The sequence below is a fragment of the Equus quagga genome, chromosome 5 (genome assembly GCF_021613505.1).
Source record: "Equus quagga isolate Etosha38 chromosome 5, UCLA_HA_Equagga_1.0, whole genome shotgun sequence".
NCBI lineage: Eukaryota > Metazoa > Chordata > Mammalia > Perissodactyla > Equidae > Equus > Equus quagga.
This window is the reverse complement of record NC_060271.1, coordinates 125,270,892-125,292,607: the sequence shown is the minus strand read 5'-3', so window position 1 is coordinate 125,292,607 and position 21,716 is coordinate 125,270,892. Positions and strand designations below refer to the sequence as shown.

The window sequence follows — 21,716 nt, the reverse complement described above, 5'->3', positions numbered from 1 at the left end:
CCTGGAAAGTAATTTCTTGTTTCTCATCTCCTTTAATAAGGCAGAATAGCTAATAGTGGGCCAGAGCTTTTCAGGGTTCAAATCCCAACTGTACCATTTTCCTGCTGTGTGACCTTGGGCAAGTTTCTTAAATTCTCTAAGCCTATTTTCCTTGACTGTAAAATAAAGACAGTGGTATCTATTTCGTAACATTATTGCAGAGATGAAGTGCATAATCCATGAACATGTAGTGAGTACTTAATAATATAAGTTATGATTATTACTGCTAAAATATCAGTCATATGGATCTATTACTGCATTAACATTTTGAAGTAGTTATTAACATACACAATTTAAAGTTGAATGAACAAGATAAGAAAGTTTCCATAACTTTCTGGAAGGCACAAGCTGATGGCAGTGCTAGAGCTGGCTATCTCATCTCATCTGTCTAACTTCAAGGCCTGTGCTCTTTCCTGTAGATGACGCTACTGCACCGATGTAAGGAACTTATCACTGGTTCTTTGGGTTATGTAATGGTTACACGGGTGAAGCTGTAAATTCCCAGGTAAAGGTAAATATAAGGTTCAAATATGTGATTGTCTTGAGATTTCCTTTTGGTTTCAAAATAGAAGGGCATTAGATTAATGGGAAGGAGAGAGATGATTTTATCTGAATCTGCAAATTAGCAGATGTGGGAACATATCCCTTAAAACTAAGTATTACTCAGCATGCTGCTTCAAGTGGCAGTGACACAGGCCCCGAAGCATTTGTCATCCCCACAGGGTGCCAGAGGAAGCAGCATTTCCGCTCCTTCAGCACATGTAACCTGTGCTCTCAGGAGGCTCACGGCCGGGAGGTGGATGAGTGGAGGCTGCCACGTTAGCAGCCTGTGCTTGTGCGTACCACTGCCAAGTCAAACAGTATGGAAGGTCTAATTTTAGCCCTCTCAACCTTGGCATTGTCCCTTTTAGCCAAGATATTTTTCATGCACCACAATAAAGTGCTTTGTTCCAGCCTTGCTGGATACTTCACAAAGGCCCAGCAAGGTTGGGGTGACCGTAATTCAGAGCTGGAAATTCATCAAAGACAGGAACCTCACTGGAAAGGGTCAGCACTCCTTTGGCAACCTTTGGTAAACAGGCCCTTTCCATCCACCTCCCAAAGCTCCCAGAAGGAGCACATGGTTACCTCCTCTTCCTCCAACTTCTTCTTTGTGAACCTTCTGTTGGCTGGTCATCAACAGGTGTCTTTGCTCTTTCATGCCCAGGATTTGCAATTTACTCCCTTGCTTCATCCCTGCCCAACAAAGCCCACTTTTTTTCCTATAGCTGAGCCTTGTTTTCTTTCCTGAGATGTCCTGGAAAGTGCACAAAATTAAGAGCTAGAGCTGCCTGTTTGGTTTGTTCCTTACAATGACTCAGTGAATGGGGTGAGGCAGAAACTTTCACAGAACTTCTGGAGATGAGAAAACTGAAGCTCAAAGAGGAAGCTGACTTTTGCTAAAGTCACACGGGAAACATTGGCAGAGTTGGGACTGAAACCAGCTCTGGTGCTTTAGGGAGAGGCGTCGTCCCATGAGCCTGTGAAGGCACAGAAAACTCACACAGGCCATTTAGGAGGGCCCTAGAAAACTTTTCACAGTGAGGTCTCAGAATGGTGGGCTTTACCTTCAGGTAAAACACAACTTCCTTATTTCTGGAAAGTGGACAGGGAAGGTTGATCCATCCACACACACAGCCAGAGATGCTACTGCTTCGAAAGCTGTCTTGGATCTTCCCTTTGACTTCCTAGTAGATCCCTCTCTGGACTTCGTTGGACAATCCTAGATCTGGCCTTAGGTACCCAGAAGTGATAATCTATGAAATAATCATCTTTTTCTATCTTTGAATTTTCTATCTTAGAATTTGAATTTCAGTCATCATAATGAACATTGGATAGTGCTTTAGCATTCACAAGCTCTTCTCTATGTTACATTTAATACACCAAGATTGGCATTGTTATCAGCAGTCTCACAGATGGCAGAACTGAGCCTCAGAAAGGTTTCCCTGAGGGTTCAAGGACTCTGACCCAGGGATCTCCCGCAACACTGCATCCCCCCATCACTATTTCTCCAGGGTGCTGGGACAGGCAAGGAGGCGACAGACTTGGCGTTCTCTTGAAGTTCTCTCCCATATTCATTACTTCACCCAAAGCTAACAAGGATGGACCTCGGAACTAAAGGTCTTTGGCCTACAAGTGAACCCCGAAATATTGCTGTGAATTAATTGTTTGAAAAGGGCAGGATTTTTCCAGGATTCTTGAGGCTGTTTTGTGAACAGAAGACGTTTCGTTTACTTGTTTGTTGAAATTATTTATGTACATTTTTTGTGATTATAAATGTTATATGTGCTAATTTTAAAAAGTTCAGAAAGATATCACTGTCACACCACCAGCAGTTATACCCACTCTTAAGATTTTGATGTAAATTCTGTACTGCCTGAATTTCTGTGTGCACAAGCTTCGGTGTGTGTATATATAAGGTAAAAACAAGATGATCGTACACATAGTGTTTTGTGAGTTGCTTTTTTTACTTAGCAGTTTATTGCAATGTCTTTTCTCCTTTTTTCTTTCTTTTTTTTATTGAGGTATAATTGACATGTAATGTTATATTAGTTTGAGATATGCAACATAGTGATTCAATATTTGTGCGTATTGTGAAATGATCGCCACGATAAGTCTAGTTCACATCTGTCGCCATATGTAGTTGCAAAAGTTTTTTTTCTTGTGATAAGGACTTTTAAGATATACTGTTAGCAACTCACAAGTATGAACTACTGTATCATTGACTGTAGTTGCCATGCTGTACATTGCATCCCCAGGGTACACTAATTTTATAACTGGAAGTTTGTGCCTTTTGACCTCCTTCACCCATTTCCCCCACCCCCCTTTTCTTTCTCTTTTTGGATCTCAAGTGCACACTTAGGTTAATCATACTCCTCCATTCATGGCACACTATCACTGTTGTCTATATAAAGCCCCTCTTGTGTTTTATTACGTATTTTCTCTCTTCTGTACTCACTTCCATTCTCCTCTTCCTTTCTATTGCATTTAATACATGTCCTCAGGTAAGTATTTATCCTTGAAAATATATGGTTGTTTTATAATTTATATGTTAAAATAATTGGCATTGAGTCAATACCAATCCATGTCAATCAACGCAGATCTACATTACCACTTTTAACGGCTTCATAATTTACATTGTGTAGTTCCAACAAAATCTGTTTAACCAGTTTCCTATGTTGGACATGTAGGTTGGGTTTTTTGGGTTTTGTTAAGGATTGGCACCAGAGCTAACATCTATTGCCAATCTTTTTTTTATTTTATTTTTCCTTCTTCTCCCCAAAGCCTTCCCAGTATGTAGTTGTATACTCTAGCTGTAGGTCCTTCTGGTTCTGCTATGTGGGATGCTGCCTCAGCATGGCTTGATGAGCAGTATGTACGTCTGTGCCCAGGATCGGAACTGATCAAACTCTGGGCCGCCAAAGCTGTGCCGCCAAAGTGGAGTGCACAAACTTAACCACTTGGGCCTGGGGCCCGCTCCTTAGGTTGTTTTCAAAAAAGTTTTTTTTTACTGTTTTAAACAATGCTGGAGGAAACATCTTTGTATATGTGTCTTTGCAGATTTGTGTGATTATTTGCTTGAGATAATTTTGAAGGAACACTTTGTAAAAACTTCATCACCCAATTTTTCAGCTCCGAAAGTAGTTTTGTTACAGATTCCCTGAAGTTCCCTCCACTCTCCTCTTTCTCTCTTTCTCTCTGTCTCTCTTGACTCTGCGGATCTCTCCCTAATGGCATTTAGCAGTCATCTTTAATCTCTATTCATAGATTCTCTCTTATCACTCAGCTGATAAACTCTAGTTCATTGTTGACAGGGATCACATCATAATTAATTGATACAACAACATTTCCTGGGCGTCTGTTCAGTAGTAGACTCTGAACCAGTGCTGAGGCGAACCTGACAATCACTCTGCCCTTGAGGAAGCCTGGGTCTGGTGAGACGGCAGATGTGCTTTATGGTGACAGCCAGAGCTGGTGGTGTGGTGAGAGCAGTGTTTACAAGACAGCATTGTGTATAATAAGAGTCAGGGTGCGAGACAGAGGAAGCCAGACAATGAAGTCACTGAAGATGAGGTTCCTCATCTATGTCTGGAATATGGGTTGGAGTTCACTAGAAGACCAAAGTGGAGCTAATAGGAACTGCCCTCAAAGCAAAAGGAGCAGCAAGCACACAACCAGAGAGGTCTGAGACAATATAACAGGTTGGAGCATAGGATGGGAGCATGTGCAGATAAGACTAAAGAGGTCCTGGGGCAGTAAGGCCCACGTGAGTCTTGAAAAGCCATGCTGAGGACTGGATTCAGAGTGAGGGTAATGGGAGGCTACTGAAGGGGTTAAGCAGAGCAGCGATGTGATTGGATTTGGTGCTTTAGAAAGGTCATTCTGTTGTAGTGTGAAAGATGGATTTCAGGAGTGCAAAACCACAGATGGGGAAGCGAGTTAGGAGGCTACTGTCATAATCAAAGTGAGAGATGATGATGGCCTGAAATAAGGTAGTGGCAACCGAAAGAAGTAGATGGAATTTGAGAGAGTTAGGAAGTAGAATCTACTAACTACTTAACTTGATGATTGATTAGATACAGGAAAGTGAAAGAGGTAGAAGAGTCCAGGATGACCCCTGGGCTCCGAGTGGGACCCTGGGCAGATGGTGGGGCCATTTACCCCGAGAGCAGCACAAGAAGATACTTGGGTTTGATATGACTGTAGGATTCAAAGGTGGAAATGTCTAGCAGACAGAAGGATATATGATCTGGTATTCAAGAAGGACTTGCCCTGGAGATAAATTTTGCAGGCATATTTATCTTTGTAATTAGATGATAATACTGAGTAAAAGTTTGTTGCATAAGTGAATTAATTAATTTTTAGTATCATGCTTCCTTCAAATAGAATGTTTTACTTCTATAAAGCCACCTTTATATGAGAATTTCAAAGTTCTCCCTGTTGAGACCCCATCTGAGTTAAAGCATTTTTTTTTAATTATCGTAGAGATAATGATTTAGAACATGGTGAATGCAAATGGCTCTCAGAGGGGGAAGACCACTGGCCTAAGAGTTGGAAGACTTGAGTGACTTTGCCACTATCAGTAGACCCTTGGACATGTCACTCACCCCTTGGGATATCCAAGCCCTCACTCTGAGAGCAAGGTGAGGGCTGGTACTACTGATGCTCTAGTCTCCTCCCAGCCCTGTGACTGGGGATGTGCAGGTGACGTTGGTGCCCCCGGTCTGCTCTTCTCTTTCACAGCTCCCTGCTGCTTTGAGATAAGGACCACAGTCCTTCCCCACTGGGACTTGGCAGCACAACGGAGAACACAATCTGTTGGACAGAAGGCTGTGATTATTAATGAAAGCATTTCCTCTGTTACCTCACAGAACTAAGTGAGGTTCTGACACTGCCAGAGACGGCTCATTTCCTTTCATAGAAATTGATTCTCAGAAACACATAGAGTGGTCGCAGACAAGACACACAGAGAAGTAAAAATAAGATGCAGAAAAGTGGGTGGCTCCTTGAAACACTTCCAGATGAAAGGTTACCAGCTATTAATCAGCTCACACTTCTGTTCAGTGGGGGAGCGAGGAATTGCATGGAAACTTCACTCAACAGCTGATGCTTAGTCAGGGCTGCGGGGTCCTCAGATGACTTTCCTCTGTCAGGTCAAATACGAAGAACTTTTACTTAAGAGGAGGACAGTAAACAGGGCCATAGCCAAATTCCCCATGTCTCACAATTTCTGTGGAGGGTAGAATGACTTCTAGATGTCTGGGCTTAAATCTTGGCATGTCCTCCTCTCCATCTTCTGGAGCAGCCCAGTTTGCTGGGTCCCGTGATGAGAATAATAATAGTACTGTTTGTTGAACACCTGTTATGTGAAAGGCCCTGTTGGAAGGAATTCAGTGTGCAACCCAGTGAGCCAATGTGATCATTTCTATTTGACAAATGAGGAAACTGAGGGTCCGATGGACTAATTAATTTATCACAAGTCATATACCTTATATGCAGCAGGAGCATCATTTGATCCCAGATCTGACTCCAGCACACTTTTTTTCTCCCGCTAAGCTAAGCCCAAGTAAAAAGTAAAAGAGACATTGTGTCCAGATAGAGAGAGAAGGGAGCCCACAAGATGCAGTGAAAGGGAAATTGAGTTTGAATAGAAACTTTTCCAAAGTCATAGCCTAGCACCTGGGCACCAAGCGTGGTTTGGTCTCAGTTGCCCTTCCCAGGTGCTCCCGATATGTTCCTTGTGCCTGGGAGAGGAAGAAGAAGACGGCAGTTGAGTCTGACCCCCAAGGGCTGATCTGGCCACTTGATCCCTTGCAGATCAGAGTCCCTGAACACAAGGCCACCAAATTACCAGGTGAATTTTAGTTTGGAATCACCTCGTTATATTCAAGGGCTAATGTTCATTGGCAGCTCCTGTCCCGGTGTCAGGACTGTCCCAAACAGACATGACACCAGGGCCCCTTCAGGCTTCCAGTGCCTGAGCTGTAGCAGGACAGCTCAGGTGGGAACTTGGCTGGAAACAGGCCTAGGGAGGGAGGCCATTCTTCACAGCCTAGTCACAGGGACATGGATTGGCTCTGCCCAGTCCCACAAAGCCTAGGACCTTCGGCCCATCTCAGTGCCCAAGGGTCACAGGCCTGGGCAAGGCAGCAGCCTCTGAGTCTCCTTGCTGAGGCTCAGCAGCCGGGACACTGCTTGTCCCTGTGCTGACTTTCTATGTTCCCTGGCATAAGGCCCCTTACCCCCTGGGCCTCCTCTAGAAAACAAAAAGCTTGGACCAGATGGTTGATTCCTGAGGCCCACTTTTACTTTTACCTTTGTGTGTTTATTGTACTTTCTGGGATGGAACTCTTGTCACTTGCCTTAACAGAGCCACTGCCACTGCCATCAGAATGGTTTTCCCTCATTTAGCGCAGATCAAATAATTACTCTTGCCTTACCTTTAGTCACCAAGGATGCAATCTGTGCTCCCTTCCTGTTTCATGTGTGTGGGCCAGGACCTCAGCTAATCCCACGAGGTTCAGGGTTTGAAGGAATGTCATCAGGGAACTCCATGAGAAAGGATTTCTCCCCTTTTCTGAAGCTGCTCTGGGCCCCAGAGACAGCACGAAAGGCCAGCCTGTGATTAGCACTCTCCCTGCCCCTTGGAAATGCTGCTGGGGGCTCATGAGTACTTGGCTTCAGGAGGATGAAGAATAGAAGAGCAGAAAGAGCCAGAGTGTCAGATATTTGCCTTTATTAGCAAAGAAAACCTGACACAATGTGCTGGGCAACTTTGAGGCTTGGTTTTCAGGATTGTTTTAACAGTCTCTGGAAACTAGCAACCAAATGTCATTTGTTTATAGGATAGATGGGTGGTGATGAGGATTGTTTCAACATCCTGGCACAGAGATAAACATGCCTCCTGGCTTATAGGCTTTAAGTGTTTGGCATGGGGACAGCATGCTGCGGGGTTGGGAGGGTGGGAACACCCAGCCAGGTCAGGAGACTGGAGTTCTCATCACGGCTTTGCCATAGGCTACCCATGTGGTCTTGGGGAGCCTCAAACTCTCCAACCTAAAACAGAAGAGCCCAGATGCAAACCTTTTCAAATTTTTGTCTTCCGTAATTGTGAGATTTTTGAATTCTTTACACTAGCCCCCAGTACAAGGTTCTTAAAACATATCAGGGATGCCAGATGGAGGAAGTGAAGAATCAGAGGCAAGTTAGGTTATGTCTGTGCTCTGAGTGTTTTCTCCGTAGACCATCTACTTTGATTTTTATTCATGTTTTTTCATCAATGCTTCCCAAATTGACTGAGGATTATATTCACCTGAGTTGCTTATTAAAAGTACAGATTTCCCTCTAAGGGAGGGGCTCATGAAGCTGTATTTTTAACAAGATAACCAACGGGGTGATTCTTGTATTCAGGCCAATTTGGGAAACACTGCTTAAGAGTTTTCACCTGAGGACCAGTCATAGGCGAAGTTGCCTGATCTGGTGGGAATTTGTCTCTCTGTCCCCTGTGCTCCATAGCTCTCCACTACGAGCTTTCATCTCACCATGCCCTGTATTTCTAGAGGTGTGACTGTCTCCTCATTCAGTTCTGAGCCTTTAAAGATTGAAACCATGTCTTCTCTTTATTTCCTACCATGCCCAGTAGATCTCATATCTGATCTTATAAATGTTTGCCAAACTGAGTTGGCCAGAGAGTTTTCTTCCTGCTTCAGTCAACCAGCCATGGGTCATTATTGATACAAAACCCTGCTAGCAAAGACAAGGAGAGGAGAGTTGTGAGAGCTTGTAGAGAAATGTCATGGAGAAGACAGCATTGAAACCGAGCCCTGCAGAAGGAGTAAGATTTAGACAGGTGGTAAGGAAAAGAAAGAGCAATCTAGGCAGGAATCTAAGCATGAGCAAGGCCAGTCTCTTTCAGTTATTTCCGTGTACAGTTGAGGAGCCCAGGGCCCAGAGAGAAGACCTGATGTATTCAAGGCTGGTCCAGGTAACTCGACCCTAGAACCAGCGCAACTCCATTCAAGACTCCTTTCAGCCCGGCACCAAACCCTTGGTGCCGAAAGGGTTTGCGGAGGAAAGATGCTCATGGGTGCTTCTCAGCTCCACTGGTGGGCCTTTCCTTCCTCCAGGAAGTCTCCCAGTTCTCTCCTAAGGGCACTCTTACATACTCTGCCTCTTCTGCTCCGGAATCCTGCTATCAAGACAGGGTAGGAAATGGATGAGAGGTGGGCAAAACTCAAGGCCAGAAGACCAGGTAGAAGGTAGTTACAGAATCCAGGCAAGAGGCGATGATGGCCTGTAGGAGGAAACCAATGGGCTCCAGAGAACTCGTTCATTCTGCACTAAGCTTTTTACTACCTGGTCAAGCTAGGGTAAATTACTTTATCTCTCTGAGCTTCAAACTCCTGATCAGTAAAAAGGGGATGATAATTATCTCTTAAAGCATTGTTATTCAGGTAAATGTTATTGTACAAAAGCCTTTTGTAAATTGCAATGTAGAAAAATATGGTCTTTTCTGGGTATCATTTGCAATTAAGTGGTGTTGGGCTTTCCTCGTCCATGGGCCATCACTGGTGGTGTTCTCTTGCCCATCAGAACCGCTCCACCTCTCCCATTTTGTGCTTAGCACTCAGTCTCTCTCAATTGCAGCTCAAACAATGAGACATTATTTGGTTTGGGGCTGGGCTCATTTTTATCTTATAACCTGGAACCCTTGCTTAAAAATAATACACTCCAGTGTCTATCCCCTCCCTTCTTAGGTAACAAACACTCAAGTACTGACGAGTTCTCAGGTAAAGAATCCACAGAACCAACATGTGCTGACTCTTCTGAGGCAAGCCAGTTTGAAGTCTCTGACTCATATTCTCTTATTTAAAAAGCGCACGTTGCAAAGCAGTGAATGATGGGGTTGGAAGACCCTTAAAAATCATCTGGTCCAACTCATTTATTTTTCAAATGGAGAAACTGAGTAAGGAAAAGATCTTGCCCAAGATCACAGAATCAACTAGAAACAGAGCTGGGATAAATCCCACACACATTGTGACGTGGAATCTTTTTATTGAGAATGTGATAAGCTTTGCTGTCATTTTTACCCTTTCTGTTTTTCTGGTCCCATAATGAAAGATACTACTTGACTCATACCACTGTAGCCTCAGAACAAAAGGAGGATAGGTGGGGAGGGTTAACCCATCAATGCTTTTATTATCAAACATGACTGAGTACTACCTATGCCAAGTACTGAGAATACTAAGATAAAAGACATGGGTCTCGCCTTCAAGGTGTTCAAACTTTAATGATGAAGACAGAAAGGGAAACAATCCAGGAGGGCAGGCTATTTTCCATAGACTTAAATGAAACATTCCTCCCATCTGCTGCCCGTACTTTGTATTTATACTTATGATTGCATTGACTCTCCTCGCAGATAGATTTTTATGAGATTGATTTTCCCAGAAAGAAACATACCAAATACCATAACTTGATGAAGACCAGTAACAAGGTCCTTGAGTACCTACTCCATAGTGGCTCAGTCCCCCTCATTCATTCATTCATTCCCTCAAAAAATATTTGTTGAGCATCGAGAATAAGGTACCAGTGATGCAAAGATAAATAAAAGACAGTCCTCTCTCTCAAGAAACTAATAATCCAGTAGAGAAATAAATAATGATCATGGAAGCTTTTACAAGGAAAGGGAGATGCCTAGGAGAAAAGATGCTAGTCAACCTTGGAAAGTCCTTGAAGATTCCCAGAGAAGGTGGCATGTAAGCTGAGGCCACTTAAAGAAGGAGAAGTCTTCTGAGAAGACAAAGGGAGCTGTCATTCTAGAAAAAGAGAACAGCGTGTGCAAAGCATGGACATGTGGAAACATATGTAATCGTTGATTATTGCCAGTATATGAAGTGAAAAGACAAACTGGCAGAAAATGAGGATATGAGTAGGCAGGTCCTGTGCCATGCTAGGGAGATTGGGTTAGATCCTGTAGACAACGGAGAACTGTTGAGGGTTATAGGGACAAGATCGGATGATGAGGTTTGTATTTCAGAAATTCATTCAGTCAGCCATGCAGAAGGGTGGTTGGAGTCAGAGAGCTCAGTGAAGAGGCTGATCATTAACCCAGGCAAGACCTGATGAGGGCAGTGGCTACGCCACTCTGAGGCAGGCCAGAACTTGATTTTAAATGATTCATCCATTGTTAGGCACACCTGAATGATGATGCTGACCATGACCCGTAACCCAGAAGCATGAATTTATGCATTTGAATCTCCCAAACTGTGATTCATGGTCCTGACAATGTTCCCCATGTGGATAAGAGACCACCCTCTCCCCATTCTCTGGAACAGTTTAAGTGATCATAGATGATCTATGGAGAATCCAAGCTTCCTTGCCTAAGAGAGACACTGACACATTGTTGACCTTCTAAAGGCATTTGGGGGAGGCAATTTTTAATACACCTTAATCCGTTTTCCCATCATCACTACAAACTCATTTCTGATCTTATGGTTTTGGTAGATCTAACAGTCTTTTCCAAACAAGGCCTTGGCAAAGTGACTGATGCTTCTCTCATCCCTTCTTTCAGTGCTGAGAGGCACTGATTCACCCTCTCAAACCTTACCGGCTTTGCTCCTCCTCTTCCTTCTCCTGAAATGCCTTCCATCCACCTGTCTGTCTGTGATTGTGCATTGGAGTCTTACAGATCCAGGTTCAAATTCTAGCTCTGCCAAGCACTTGTTGTATGATCTTGTACAAGAGCTGCCCTCGTCCTTTTTGCTGAGTTGTCATAGGGTTAGAGGTAAAGTTTGTGAAGTGTTCAGTGTAGTACCTACCCCACAGCCAACACTCAATATTCAGTAGCTGTTATTGTTAGGTGAGATTCCAGTTCAATAAGGAAAATTTATAATTCTCTGCTGAAAAGAAAAAGTGAAATTCTGAAAGGTTTGGTAATACATCTTTTGATTCTCAGGATAATCATGAATTACAGTTTTCTTACCCAGATTAATTAAACCTGACACCTGAGTGCCCACTTGATTTCTATATCCAGCTGTGGAATCCCACAGTAACTTATAATTAAGAGACAGTTGCTAATAAGAGACTTGGAACTTGAAATTAAGAGCAAAAATAAGTAGAGAAATTCTGTAATAAAGGGTGTAGTTGCTGATCCTCAGCTCCTTTTCTCAAACAGAAGAGCTTGGAAGACAAGTGGCCGTCTTCATGGTATCTTCTCACCGTGCTGTGTGCTGTTGGGATGATGTCAAGAAGGAAACATTCCCTGGAAGTAGCAGGAGTGGTTTGGTTTCATTACAGTGAAAGAATTGTTCAGTGTTAGGGCAGGTTACTGACAATGGGTGTGGAATCTGCCTTAGAAGAAGGTGAAGAAATAAGAACAACAAAGTATGTGACGAGATTACCCTTCTAGGCTTGCAAGTGTAGACCTGCCTAGTGCCTGGGAGAGAATGTGTCTCAAGCACATTGAAGGACCAGGTCCACCAGGTCAAATTCTTCAAAACCTAACTCAGTCTCCTCTAACAGGATTTTAAAGATCTTCTGACACTTTCTTTATTCTGGTGGTCCCTCAGATTTTCAAGTCTAACTTGACTTTTTTAATCACTCTGTGTTAATTTGTTTTGTTTTGATTCTTTTTTTTATAATGAAACAGCAACATTAAAGGGAAATTTTTTAAAAAATCATCCTTAATTTTCCTGTATTAGTACAAAAACTATTTTAATTTTGGAGTATTTTTTTATCTTTGTTTATCTACTTATTTCTTGATTAGCCATCATGGAAAATCTGAAAGAGTTTTGTTTCTATGTACACTTTATTAAGGAAGAAATTAAAGATAAAGCAGTTAATTAATACTGCCCTAAATAAAACACATAGTAAATGTCTGAATCAGGAGTAAAAATCAGCAATGACTATAAACCTATGCCCTGTCTGCCTACACTCTACTGTGATGTTGGCCACACAACCTGACACATAATTGATATAGGTATTATTTTCTACGCTATTATTTTTACTTACTAGCAGCAAGAATAACAGCATGGAATTATGTTAAATGAAATTCACCAATTTCAAGAGAAATTCTTGAAATTCTCTTTTGAGAAAGCCACCAAGAGTTTGTCAACTCTGAAGGCAATGTCGTAGGAAGTCTCTGAAGATGAGAAGAGAAATAGAGAATTGGTGTGACTAATAAAAGTGAGCTGTTTCCACATGTAAAAAAAAGTTGCAACTTTAGAACTAAAACAACTGAGATTCTCTGCTACTGCTGCTCAGGATTTTCCAAGTCACTTTTTGATCATTGGGCAATAAAGCCTTCTTGTTGTTCTGGAACTAGGCCCCTGAGCAGCAAGTGCTAATGAATTGTAACTCATAGGGAATATAAACAGTTTCCATGTCCTTTTTATGAATAACATTAAAAGGACAGTTGCCTTCCTAACTGGGAGTCAGTGTATGTGAAAGATGACACATCATGGAAGAGGATGAGCTCTATAGCCTTTTGAACCGTGAAAAGAGTCTTTTGTGTTCATCTCTTCTAGAATATCAAATAGAAGGAAGCAGATTTGGGCGGACTTTGATATCAGACACAGTGGAGCGAGGTCCCACCAAGGGACTGATCAGAATTCTAGCTAGGCTTCTAATCAAGTTTGAAATAATCAGTCATGGCGCTAATTGCGTTAATTTGCTTGTCTTCAGGCAAAATGGGGAAACAGAATAGCAAACTGGCCCCCGAAGTGATGGAGGACTTGGTGAAGAGCACAGAGTTTAATGAGCATGAGCTGAAGCAGTGGTACAAAGGGTTTCTCAAGGACTGTCCGAGCGGGAGGCTGAATCTGGAGGAATTTCAGCAGCTCTACGTGAAGGTGAGTTGTTTTTCAACCTCCTTTTTTTCTTCAGGCCAGAAAATATTGTCTTCGTGAAATGGACTGTCACATGGAATTATAACTCAAAGTAGCTCGTTTGTTTCACTCAGAAAGAAAAATGGACAATTTTGAAAATGCAAAGGGATGTGTTTTGTCCCAGAGATAAGTCAAGCAATTTCTGAACAAGAAGAGTAATTGTTCAATCAAAACACTGAATAGAGTTCAGAGGATGACAGCAGCTGGTGAAAGAACGGTAAAAATCTCAGATAATAGTGTTTGCTGATGATTATTGACAAGCTGCTAATTACAACATTGTCTGGCTTGTTAAAGGTATCTGCACCTCTCTCAGTTAAAGAGAAAGCACATGGAGGCTTTTTCACCAAGAAAGGTCCTCATATTTTCAGATAAGAAAAGAGCCCAGATTTCTACAACAGGGCATTTAGAAGGGGGTGGGGAGGTCTCATTTACATCCAGGCATCAATATCTACAACCCAGACTCTGAACTCAGCATTTTGTACTGTTTACAAGCTGATGTTTCTCTGGACATTAGATAGAACCGTTCCTTGGAAGGTGTAATTTCTATTTCAGTGGTATTGTTTTGGTTTGTATGAGTTTATCAGTTGTATTGGTTCAAGCTTTGGCATGATCTAAGACATTCCATTTTGTGTATACTCATATAACATTAGGCTTGTGGAAGAAATGCATTTTTTCTTTTAACTTTTTCTGAGTAAAATATCAAGTGGAAAATATTGCTTTTATCATTTAAGTGTAGCAAGTGTCAATTTGAGCAATATGAACCATCCACATACATACATGTGCGTGTAGGATGATGGTATAAACTGTTAAACATTGTCATTATCTCCTGAAGTTAAACATTTCACATAACCTGTGCTCCAGCAATTCCATTCTTGCACATGTACAAGAAGGGACTTGTATAAGAATGCTCATGGCCACACTGTTCACAATAGCAAAACTGGGAAACAACCCAAATGCCCATCAAAGGGAGACTGGAAAATAACCTGTGGTATATTCACACAGCAGTCAAAACAGTTGAACCATAGTGACACTAAAACATTTAGTGCAAAAAGTATTCTCAAAATATTCTAAATTAAACACAAATAAAATAAAAATATATTTTATAGGACTACAAATAAATGCAATAAAATCATATAAAAAGGAAAGCAAGAGAGTGATGAACACAGGATTCAGACTGATGGTTAGATCCAGTGGGGAAGATGCAGGGGATGGGATGGGGGTACGGTCATGTGGTTAGACATAGATTGTGTCAACTCATAGCTATGGTTTTGGGTGGTGAATTGCAGGTGCTCCTTGCATTATTAAAAGCTCACTGACCCTGTGTGGACCACTGATGAGTGTCAGGGACCCAGGATTATCAGTAATCCAAAGCCGAGCACCTGTGGGCCCCACGTATCTACGAAACGATCTCCTCAGATGTGTGTAGAAAGCTACACATATAGTAGCATATATGCATGTTATAAGATCACTGTGACATTTCTAAGGAGATCTGAGTAATTCTTTTTTAGCATGTAGAGATCTTTTATATGGAAGTGCTGAGAAGTGCGTTTATTATTCAATTAACATAAATTGCTTTTGCAGAGAAGTGGGATGGTACGCATTTTTCTAGACTATTATACCACTCTCCATAATTTTCAAAGTCACATCTTCTCCCATTTTATCACCGAGGAGTTAGCCTGAGCCTCAGAACTGTCTTCACTCTCAGCCCCAAGGAAAGTACAGACAAATGAGATTTGTCAAAGCCACTTCCATATCACTAAAGGTCATATAAGCTGTCACTCTGTGTTTAAGAGAGCTCTGTCTGCCATGTTCCTCACTATTTTTTTAAAATGAGAGAAGTTTAGCCTTTGGAGAAATAGTTGAAAGGCAGGAAATGAGGTATGTCATTTATATACTAGAAGGGCTCAACACCGAAAATGTACCAGCTTCCAGATGCGGGGGGGCCACATAAACATTAAACACAGCTTAGCATTTGTGGTACAACTGATGTATATGTCCCAACATCATCCTCCACTTCCTCCTCCCCTACTCCACCCCAGAGTGGATTTTTTTGTTCTAGGAAGAGAATATATGACTTTCTGGATGGAGTTTAGATTCTTGGCAGCCTCTTAATAGCCACAGTCAAACTCAGCCTGTACTCTTGTATCAAATAATCAGAAAGCAGGCGAAGTCTTCCTCCTCTCCCAGAGTTGTCCAAGGACATAATACAGAGCATAATCACAGAGGAAATGTGCCACATACACGGAAAAAAGAAAGACGGTTCTGATAGTCTAGAAGGGAAAAGCACGGAAAAAGATGTGGATTATGTAATAAGGCTCAGGAGAAGGGCTGAGAAGAAAAAACTTCCTTTAATGCTGCTGTAGAACCAATTCTGATGAAGGTGTAGGGAGGGGCAGGGTAATGAGAGAGGCCCCTCTGCAGGGCTAGCAGCCACAACCCTCAACTTTAGAAGCCTTTGTATTCAAAATATAGAGAAACTCAACTAGGTTTACATTAGAAAATATTTGAAACTGAGGTTCAGAAAAATTGAGGCAATTTGCCCAGTGTCACAAAATGAGTGAAGGCAAAATGAAAGTTGGGTATGCTGACTTGCACTGCAGCACACAGCCCTGCCTCTCGACTGGATTCCATGGCAGCCCCTCAACGCACCCTTCCACCCCTGCCCCTCTGCCATACAGCTGCTAGAGTGAGCTTGGAAAAACAGATCTGGGCATGGTTCTTCCTAGTTTGATACAGGTTTCATTCTTCAATCATGTAGGCCACAGTCACCTCATTTCGATCAACATAACACCCAGTGGCTAGCGCAGAGCCTGCCACAGAACAAGCTTCAGCAGGTGTTTCTTGAGTGAATTCTATTAAATGCTGGTTATGTATCCACTTCGCAGGAAGTCTTGTGGTGGAAGCATAGAGAAGTAACTACAGGATAGTCCTGTCTGCCCTCCAGGATCTCACTGGCTAATCAGAAAGATGCAGTTAACCACAATACAAGGCAGAATGACATACATGCTTGGCACTGGGGCAAGAGTGAAATGAAGAGACGTTAATTTCAAAATGGGGTATTAAAATAAGAAGTTAACTAATGCAGTGATGGAAGGAGGACTTTTCTCTTGGCCTTGTAGAAAATAAAATGTCTCTAAGTAGATAGTTTTTCCCTTTTTCCAGTTTGGTACCTATGATATGTGGAACTGCGTCCCCCAAAAATTCATATTTAAAATCTTACCCTCCAGTATCTCAGAATGTGATTTTATTTGAAGATAGGGTCTTTAAAGAGATAATTAAGTTAAAATGAGGTCTTTAGAGTGAGCTCTCATCCATTATGACTGGGTCCTTAGGAGAAGAGGTGATTAGGACATAGACAGGCACAAAGGGAAGCCCAGGTGCAGACATGGGGCAAGACGGCCATCTACAATTAAGGAGAGAGGTCTCAGAAGAGACCAACCCTGCTAACATCTTGATCTCAGATTTCTGCCCTCCAGAACTGTGAGGAAATACATTTTTCTTGCTTAAGCCACCTGGTCTGTGGTACTTTGTTATGGCAGCCCTAGCAAGCTAAGACAGCCTCCATTCATTCTTTGTCATGTGCAAACCCAGAGCCTTCCATATGTGATAGAAGGATGCGTTCCGTCAGGAATGCTCTGGCACTCGGCACACATAGTGATGTCTGGGTCTCTGGTCACAGATGTTGGAGCAGATGTTTCATCCTCCCCGTCACAGCACTGCTGTGAGAGGCTGGGAAGGGAGTTTTTGCATTTTGTCACCAAGAACCAAATACCTGATTTTTTACCCCCTGAGAATTTCCTGTTTCCAACAATCACGGTAATTGCCAAATCAAGATCACAAATTAAGATTGAGTGTGTGCAATTTTAACTGTATTTGCCCAGAAGCAGCCACAGATTCAAGAGAAAACTGACACTAGGAAAGAGTAAGTAACTGCGTGAGGGAGACAGTGTCCCTATCCCAGGTCCTCTTCCTCGGAAGGCTGACGCCATTCCTATTTTGTTTAGTCACCATGACATCAAGGCCAAAGAAACCAAGTAACAAACCTGCCAGAGTCCTGTGAACATGTAAATGGGTTTTGATATTTGTTTAGAGTTTGACTTTCAGGACCGTTTGGGTGGGTTTGGGTTGAGTTGAAAAGGCAGTCAGGGAGTTAGTTTAAAAAGATCATGAGATTTGGAATCTGACAGACTTGACACTCAATCCCAGCTGTGCTACGTTTGCCAGATCTCTGCCTGTCTGAATCTTTGTTTCCTTATCTATAAGTTGGAAATAATAGGCCCTGTCCTGTCACCTCCGTGGTGGAGTCCCAAAGGAAAGAAGGGAAGTGAAAATGATTTGCAACCTATAACAAGATCTTCTTGCCATCATAATTGATGATCTACTCATTTAGTCTCAGAGAGCCAAAATGCAAAATAAGTTTTATTTCACATGCTAAAGCCAATGGCAGCATAACATGGTCTACAGAAGAGGAAGTGAGGCTCTCTTGAGGTTCAATAGGAAAATGAGCCTTAATCAAATAGTGATGTCTACCATGCCTTCCAGGGTGCGGCAGCAACCATGGCGGGACCCACCACGAGGCTCTGCTGGGCCCATTCCCATCATAGAGGCTTAGATGCTGAGCTCTGTGTCCTTCTCCAGCTCCCTGCTGCCATCCAGGATGAAGTGTGCCATTCAAGACCTTTATTCAGTCCCACCAGTCACTTGGTGTCCTGTCCCTCCCATACCTCCACCTGCTCAATCTCCACTGCTTATCATTTTGCAGATGAAGAAAGACATAAATTCACAGAGGTGACTAAAGAGCCAAAGGTTGCCCTTTTGGCCTTTAGTCCCATTCCCCTGAGCCTTTGCTCTTCCATCAAGCAAAAACCATTGCACCAAATTTTCTTCTCAAGAGTGTTAGGTGTTGGTTAGGCAACTGGGAGGTGTACCTGAGACAGTTGGGAGGGCCCGAGAGTCCAATTTGATTGCCCCTGATTCAACAGTTTGAATTTGGGTAAGATTTATTTGCATATAACAAAGAGTTCCTGCCAAGTCATCCCACATCCATCCAAGTGATCGTTTCCTAAAGAGCTTCTGTAATTTGGTCATTAGGAAATGCACTTCCTGCTTATCCATTGAAGAGTAGGTCTATTCAATCGTTCATCAATCCCAGACTCATTTCCTTTGTGCTTTCCGTAGGACAGACAGTATTCTGGGCATTGCCTTCAGTAAGCTCAGAGCCTGGAAGAGCTGGAATATCATCTTATTTTTGTATAATGCTTTTCACCTCACAAAACCATGTTTACTTTACAACAAAATATATTGGTGAGGTTCCATTTAGTAAGACATTTTCTAGGCCTAAAGCATTGGAAATATAAGTCTACTCACAAAAATTCTATTGACACAACTACCCAGAGACATGCATTAAAACAAAATAAAAACAATTGATATCATAGAATCAGGAGCACCTAAACATTTGATGAGAAAGACATTTTAGTAGAATAAGAAGATTTCCTAGTTAATAAAGTATTATGAAAATATTCTACAATCCTCTGAATAGTTTTAGAATTCTACTTTCAAATTGTGTCCTTACGCTTAAAACCTACTATCAGGAGTAAAAAGTATGTTTCCTGAAAGTTATACAAACATATAATATAATATAGAATTTTAAACATTTAATCTTTGTTTTGTGGAATATGAGATAAAACATGTGCATCTAGTTTTGCCCTATTTACTGTGTGACTTTGGACGAGTGAGTTTGTCTCTCTGACTCTCAGCTTCATCATCTGTGCAAATGAAAAAATCGGTGTACATCAATGGCCCTCAGACTTGAGTGTGGATCAGAATCACTCGGGCTGACAGCTCAGTTGGCAGATTGCTGGGCCCCCTCCTTAGGGCTGCTGTTTTACTGGGCCTAAGACAGAGCCCCAATATCGAGTTCTTAGTAAGACCTCACAGATAGCTCAATGGAGAAAATCCATGAATGACATTTTGAAAAGCACTGGGCCAGAGCTTAATCTGAGAGTAGGCTTGGATAGGCTTCTGGAGTTCTGTACACACTGAAATTGTATGTAAAATTTGTGTCTGTGCTCTTTTGGGATAGCTTTCATCAGATTTATAAAGGGTTCTGTAAGCCAAAGAAAGGTTAAGAATCATTGAAGATACTTTTAATCATTGGCAGACCTAACATTCTAATTTCCATGACAGCAGGGCTGTTGGGTCTTAACTGACACTAAGACAAATGGAGAAAAATCTCCTTCTAAACCACACTTTCAAATAAACTTCATTGACAGAAAATACAAATAAAATTTCTAATCTGCTCTTTGTTAAATTTGTTTTTGGTTTGTAGGAGATGTTTTCCTGATCCATTCAGGGCCCATTAATTAAGCTATATTTTGTTGACAGCCCCATGAAAATGACAATGGGAAGGCCCCAGTGGGGAAAGATGCAATCCCTGCTTGCCAGTCATTCTCCTAAACACACCTGTGCGCCAGATGCTGCATAGGCCCTGAGTCTCCCGAGGAGAACGTCACAGTTCCCCGCCTCACACAGCTATGGTCTGGTGCCATCTAGAAGCCTGTAGTCAAGTGTAGGGTTTATATATATATATGTATGTATACATCTGTGATACAGGGATAATTGTGATCAAAACCACGGAAGTCAAGGAAGGACATGGGGGCCCAGGGCTGGCGGCAATGGCACCATTGAAGCTGATCCTTCAAGGAAGGGTGATTTGGACATGGAGAGCTGTCGATCTGTCTGGAAACTCAAAAATCTCACTGACCAGAATCAAAAAAGCTGGAATAAAAAACAGCTATTTTGTTTGAGAGTCCCTTTGCATGGTGTTGGCGGGAGGCCCACCAGATTGAGTATATTAGGTTGAAGCAAAAATACAACAAAATAAAATGAAACAAACAAACAAACAAACAAAAACCTCTTGGCAGTCCTGCTGAGAGAATCTGGAAAACCACCTGCTGAAGAAAAAGCTTGTACATATGGGGTCTCCTACCACTCTCTTATTTCTCCCTTCCTCTATTGCTCTCTTCCCTCTCCTTGTCTTTGTTCCCTTCCTTTGTTATTTTAAAGTGCTTCAATCTGGCCATTAGCTCACTTGATTCCCACCATGGCCTGTGAACTAGACTTTGGAGGCAGCATTTGCCTCTGCTCCTTGGAAAGTCAGGAGGTTTGACCAAGGCTGCAGAGGGGCCAGCAGAGACGAACACCTGGGCCACCTTGTAAGCAGCATTCTCTCCACCTTTCTGTGCTTCCTGTGTCCTCTGGGCCACGTTCAGAAGCAAGCATCTGGGAGTTTCTCTGGTCTATTTTGTTGTAAAGCAGAATGCATCACATGGTCTCTCATTGCTCCATCCTAGCCACTGTTGCAGGACCAGCTCAAAAGCTCCTTGGGAGAGCCTTCCTTGATCTCCCCATTCTTGAAGCTAGAAGCATCTCTTCCTCCTCTGTGTTCCTATGACTTTGGTCCTCTCACCTTCTTTCACAGGGACATTATGTTTTTACAACACAATTCTGCAGGCTCTTCTCACCTTCTCACTAGTTAGACCCCTTCCCCATTCCCTGGAGCTGTCACTGGCATTTTGCCTGAATACATGTAAATGTGGTGTGATTTAATCAGAAGGCAGAATGTAGGGGCCGGGCCAGTGACATAGTGGTTAAGTTCACACATTCCGATTCTGCGGCCTGGGGTTCACCAGTTCAGATCCCAGGTGTGGACGTGGCACTGCTTGGCAAGCCATGCTGTGATTGACATCCCACATATAAAGCAGAGGAAGAAGGCCTTGGATGTTAGCTCAGGGCCAGTCTTCCTCAGCAAAAAGAGGAGGATTGGCAGCAGTTAGCTCAGGGCTAATCTTCCTCAAAAAAAAAAAAAAAAAAGAAGGCAGAATGTGTACTGGCTCTACCATACACTAGCCATGTGAATTTGGGAAAGTCTTATGCTTAAAAGGTTGTTAACTAAATCAACAAACCACTCTGGTCCTCAGTTTCCTCATCTGTCAAATGGGGAGAATACTCTGAGCCCTGCTTACTTTATGTGAAAGCCAGCCAAAATGCTTTGTAAATCATATTGGCCAGGTGAGGCCAAGAAGTGGCTTGATCTTAGGCACGTGGGCATGGGAGGGCTTTCAGATGCCAAACAACCCAGTCTCTTGGGCTGTGGCATCAAGAGTTGGCTCCTCTATCAAATATTTTATCAAAAGAAAATGTGACAGAGATGACTATTAGGGCTTCTCAACATCTGATTCAAGTCAATTTTGA

At 42.4% G+C, this 21,716-nt stretch overlaps 1 protein-coding gene across 1 annotated transcript in view; it reads left to right on the top strand.

The window, feature by feature from the left end:
• VSNL1 (visinin like 1) overlaps positions 1-21,716 on the top strand; it is a 108,341-nt gene that overhangs the window by 36,738 nt on the left and 49,887 nt on the right. The window contains exon 2 of the mRNA XM_046663452.1: positions 13,261-13,427. Coding sequence (XP_046519408.1) covers positions 13,266-13,427 — 162 coding nt within the window. The 5' untranslated portion in view covers positions 13,261-13,265. The remainder of the gene's footprint in view (positions 1-13,260; positions 13,428-21,716) is intronic.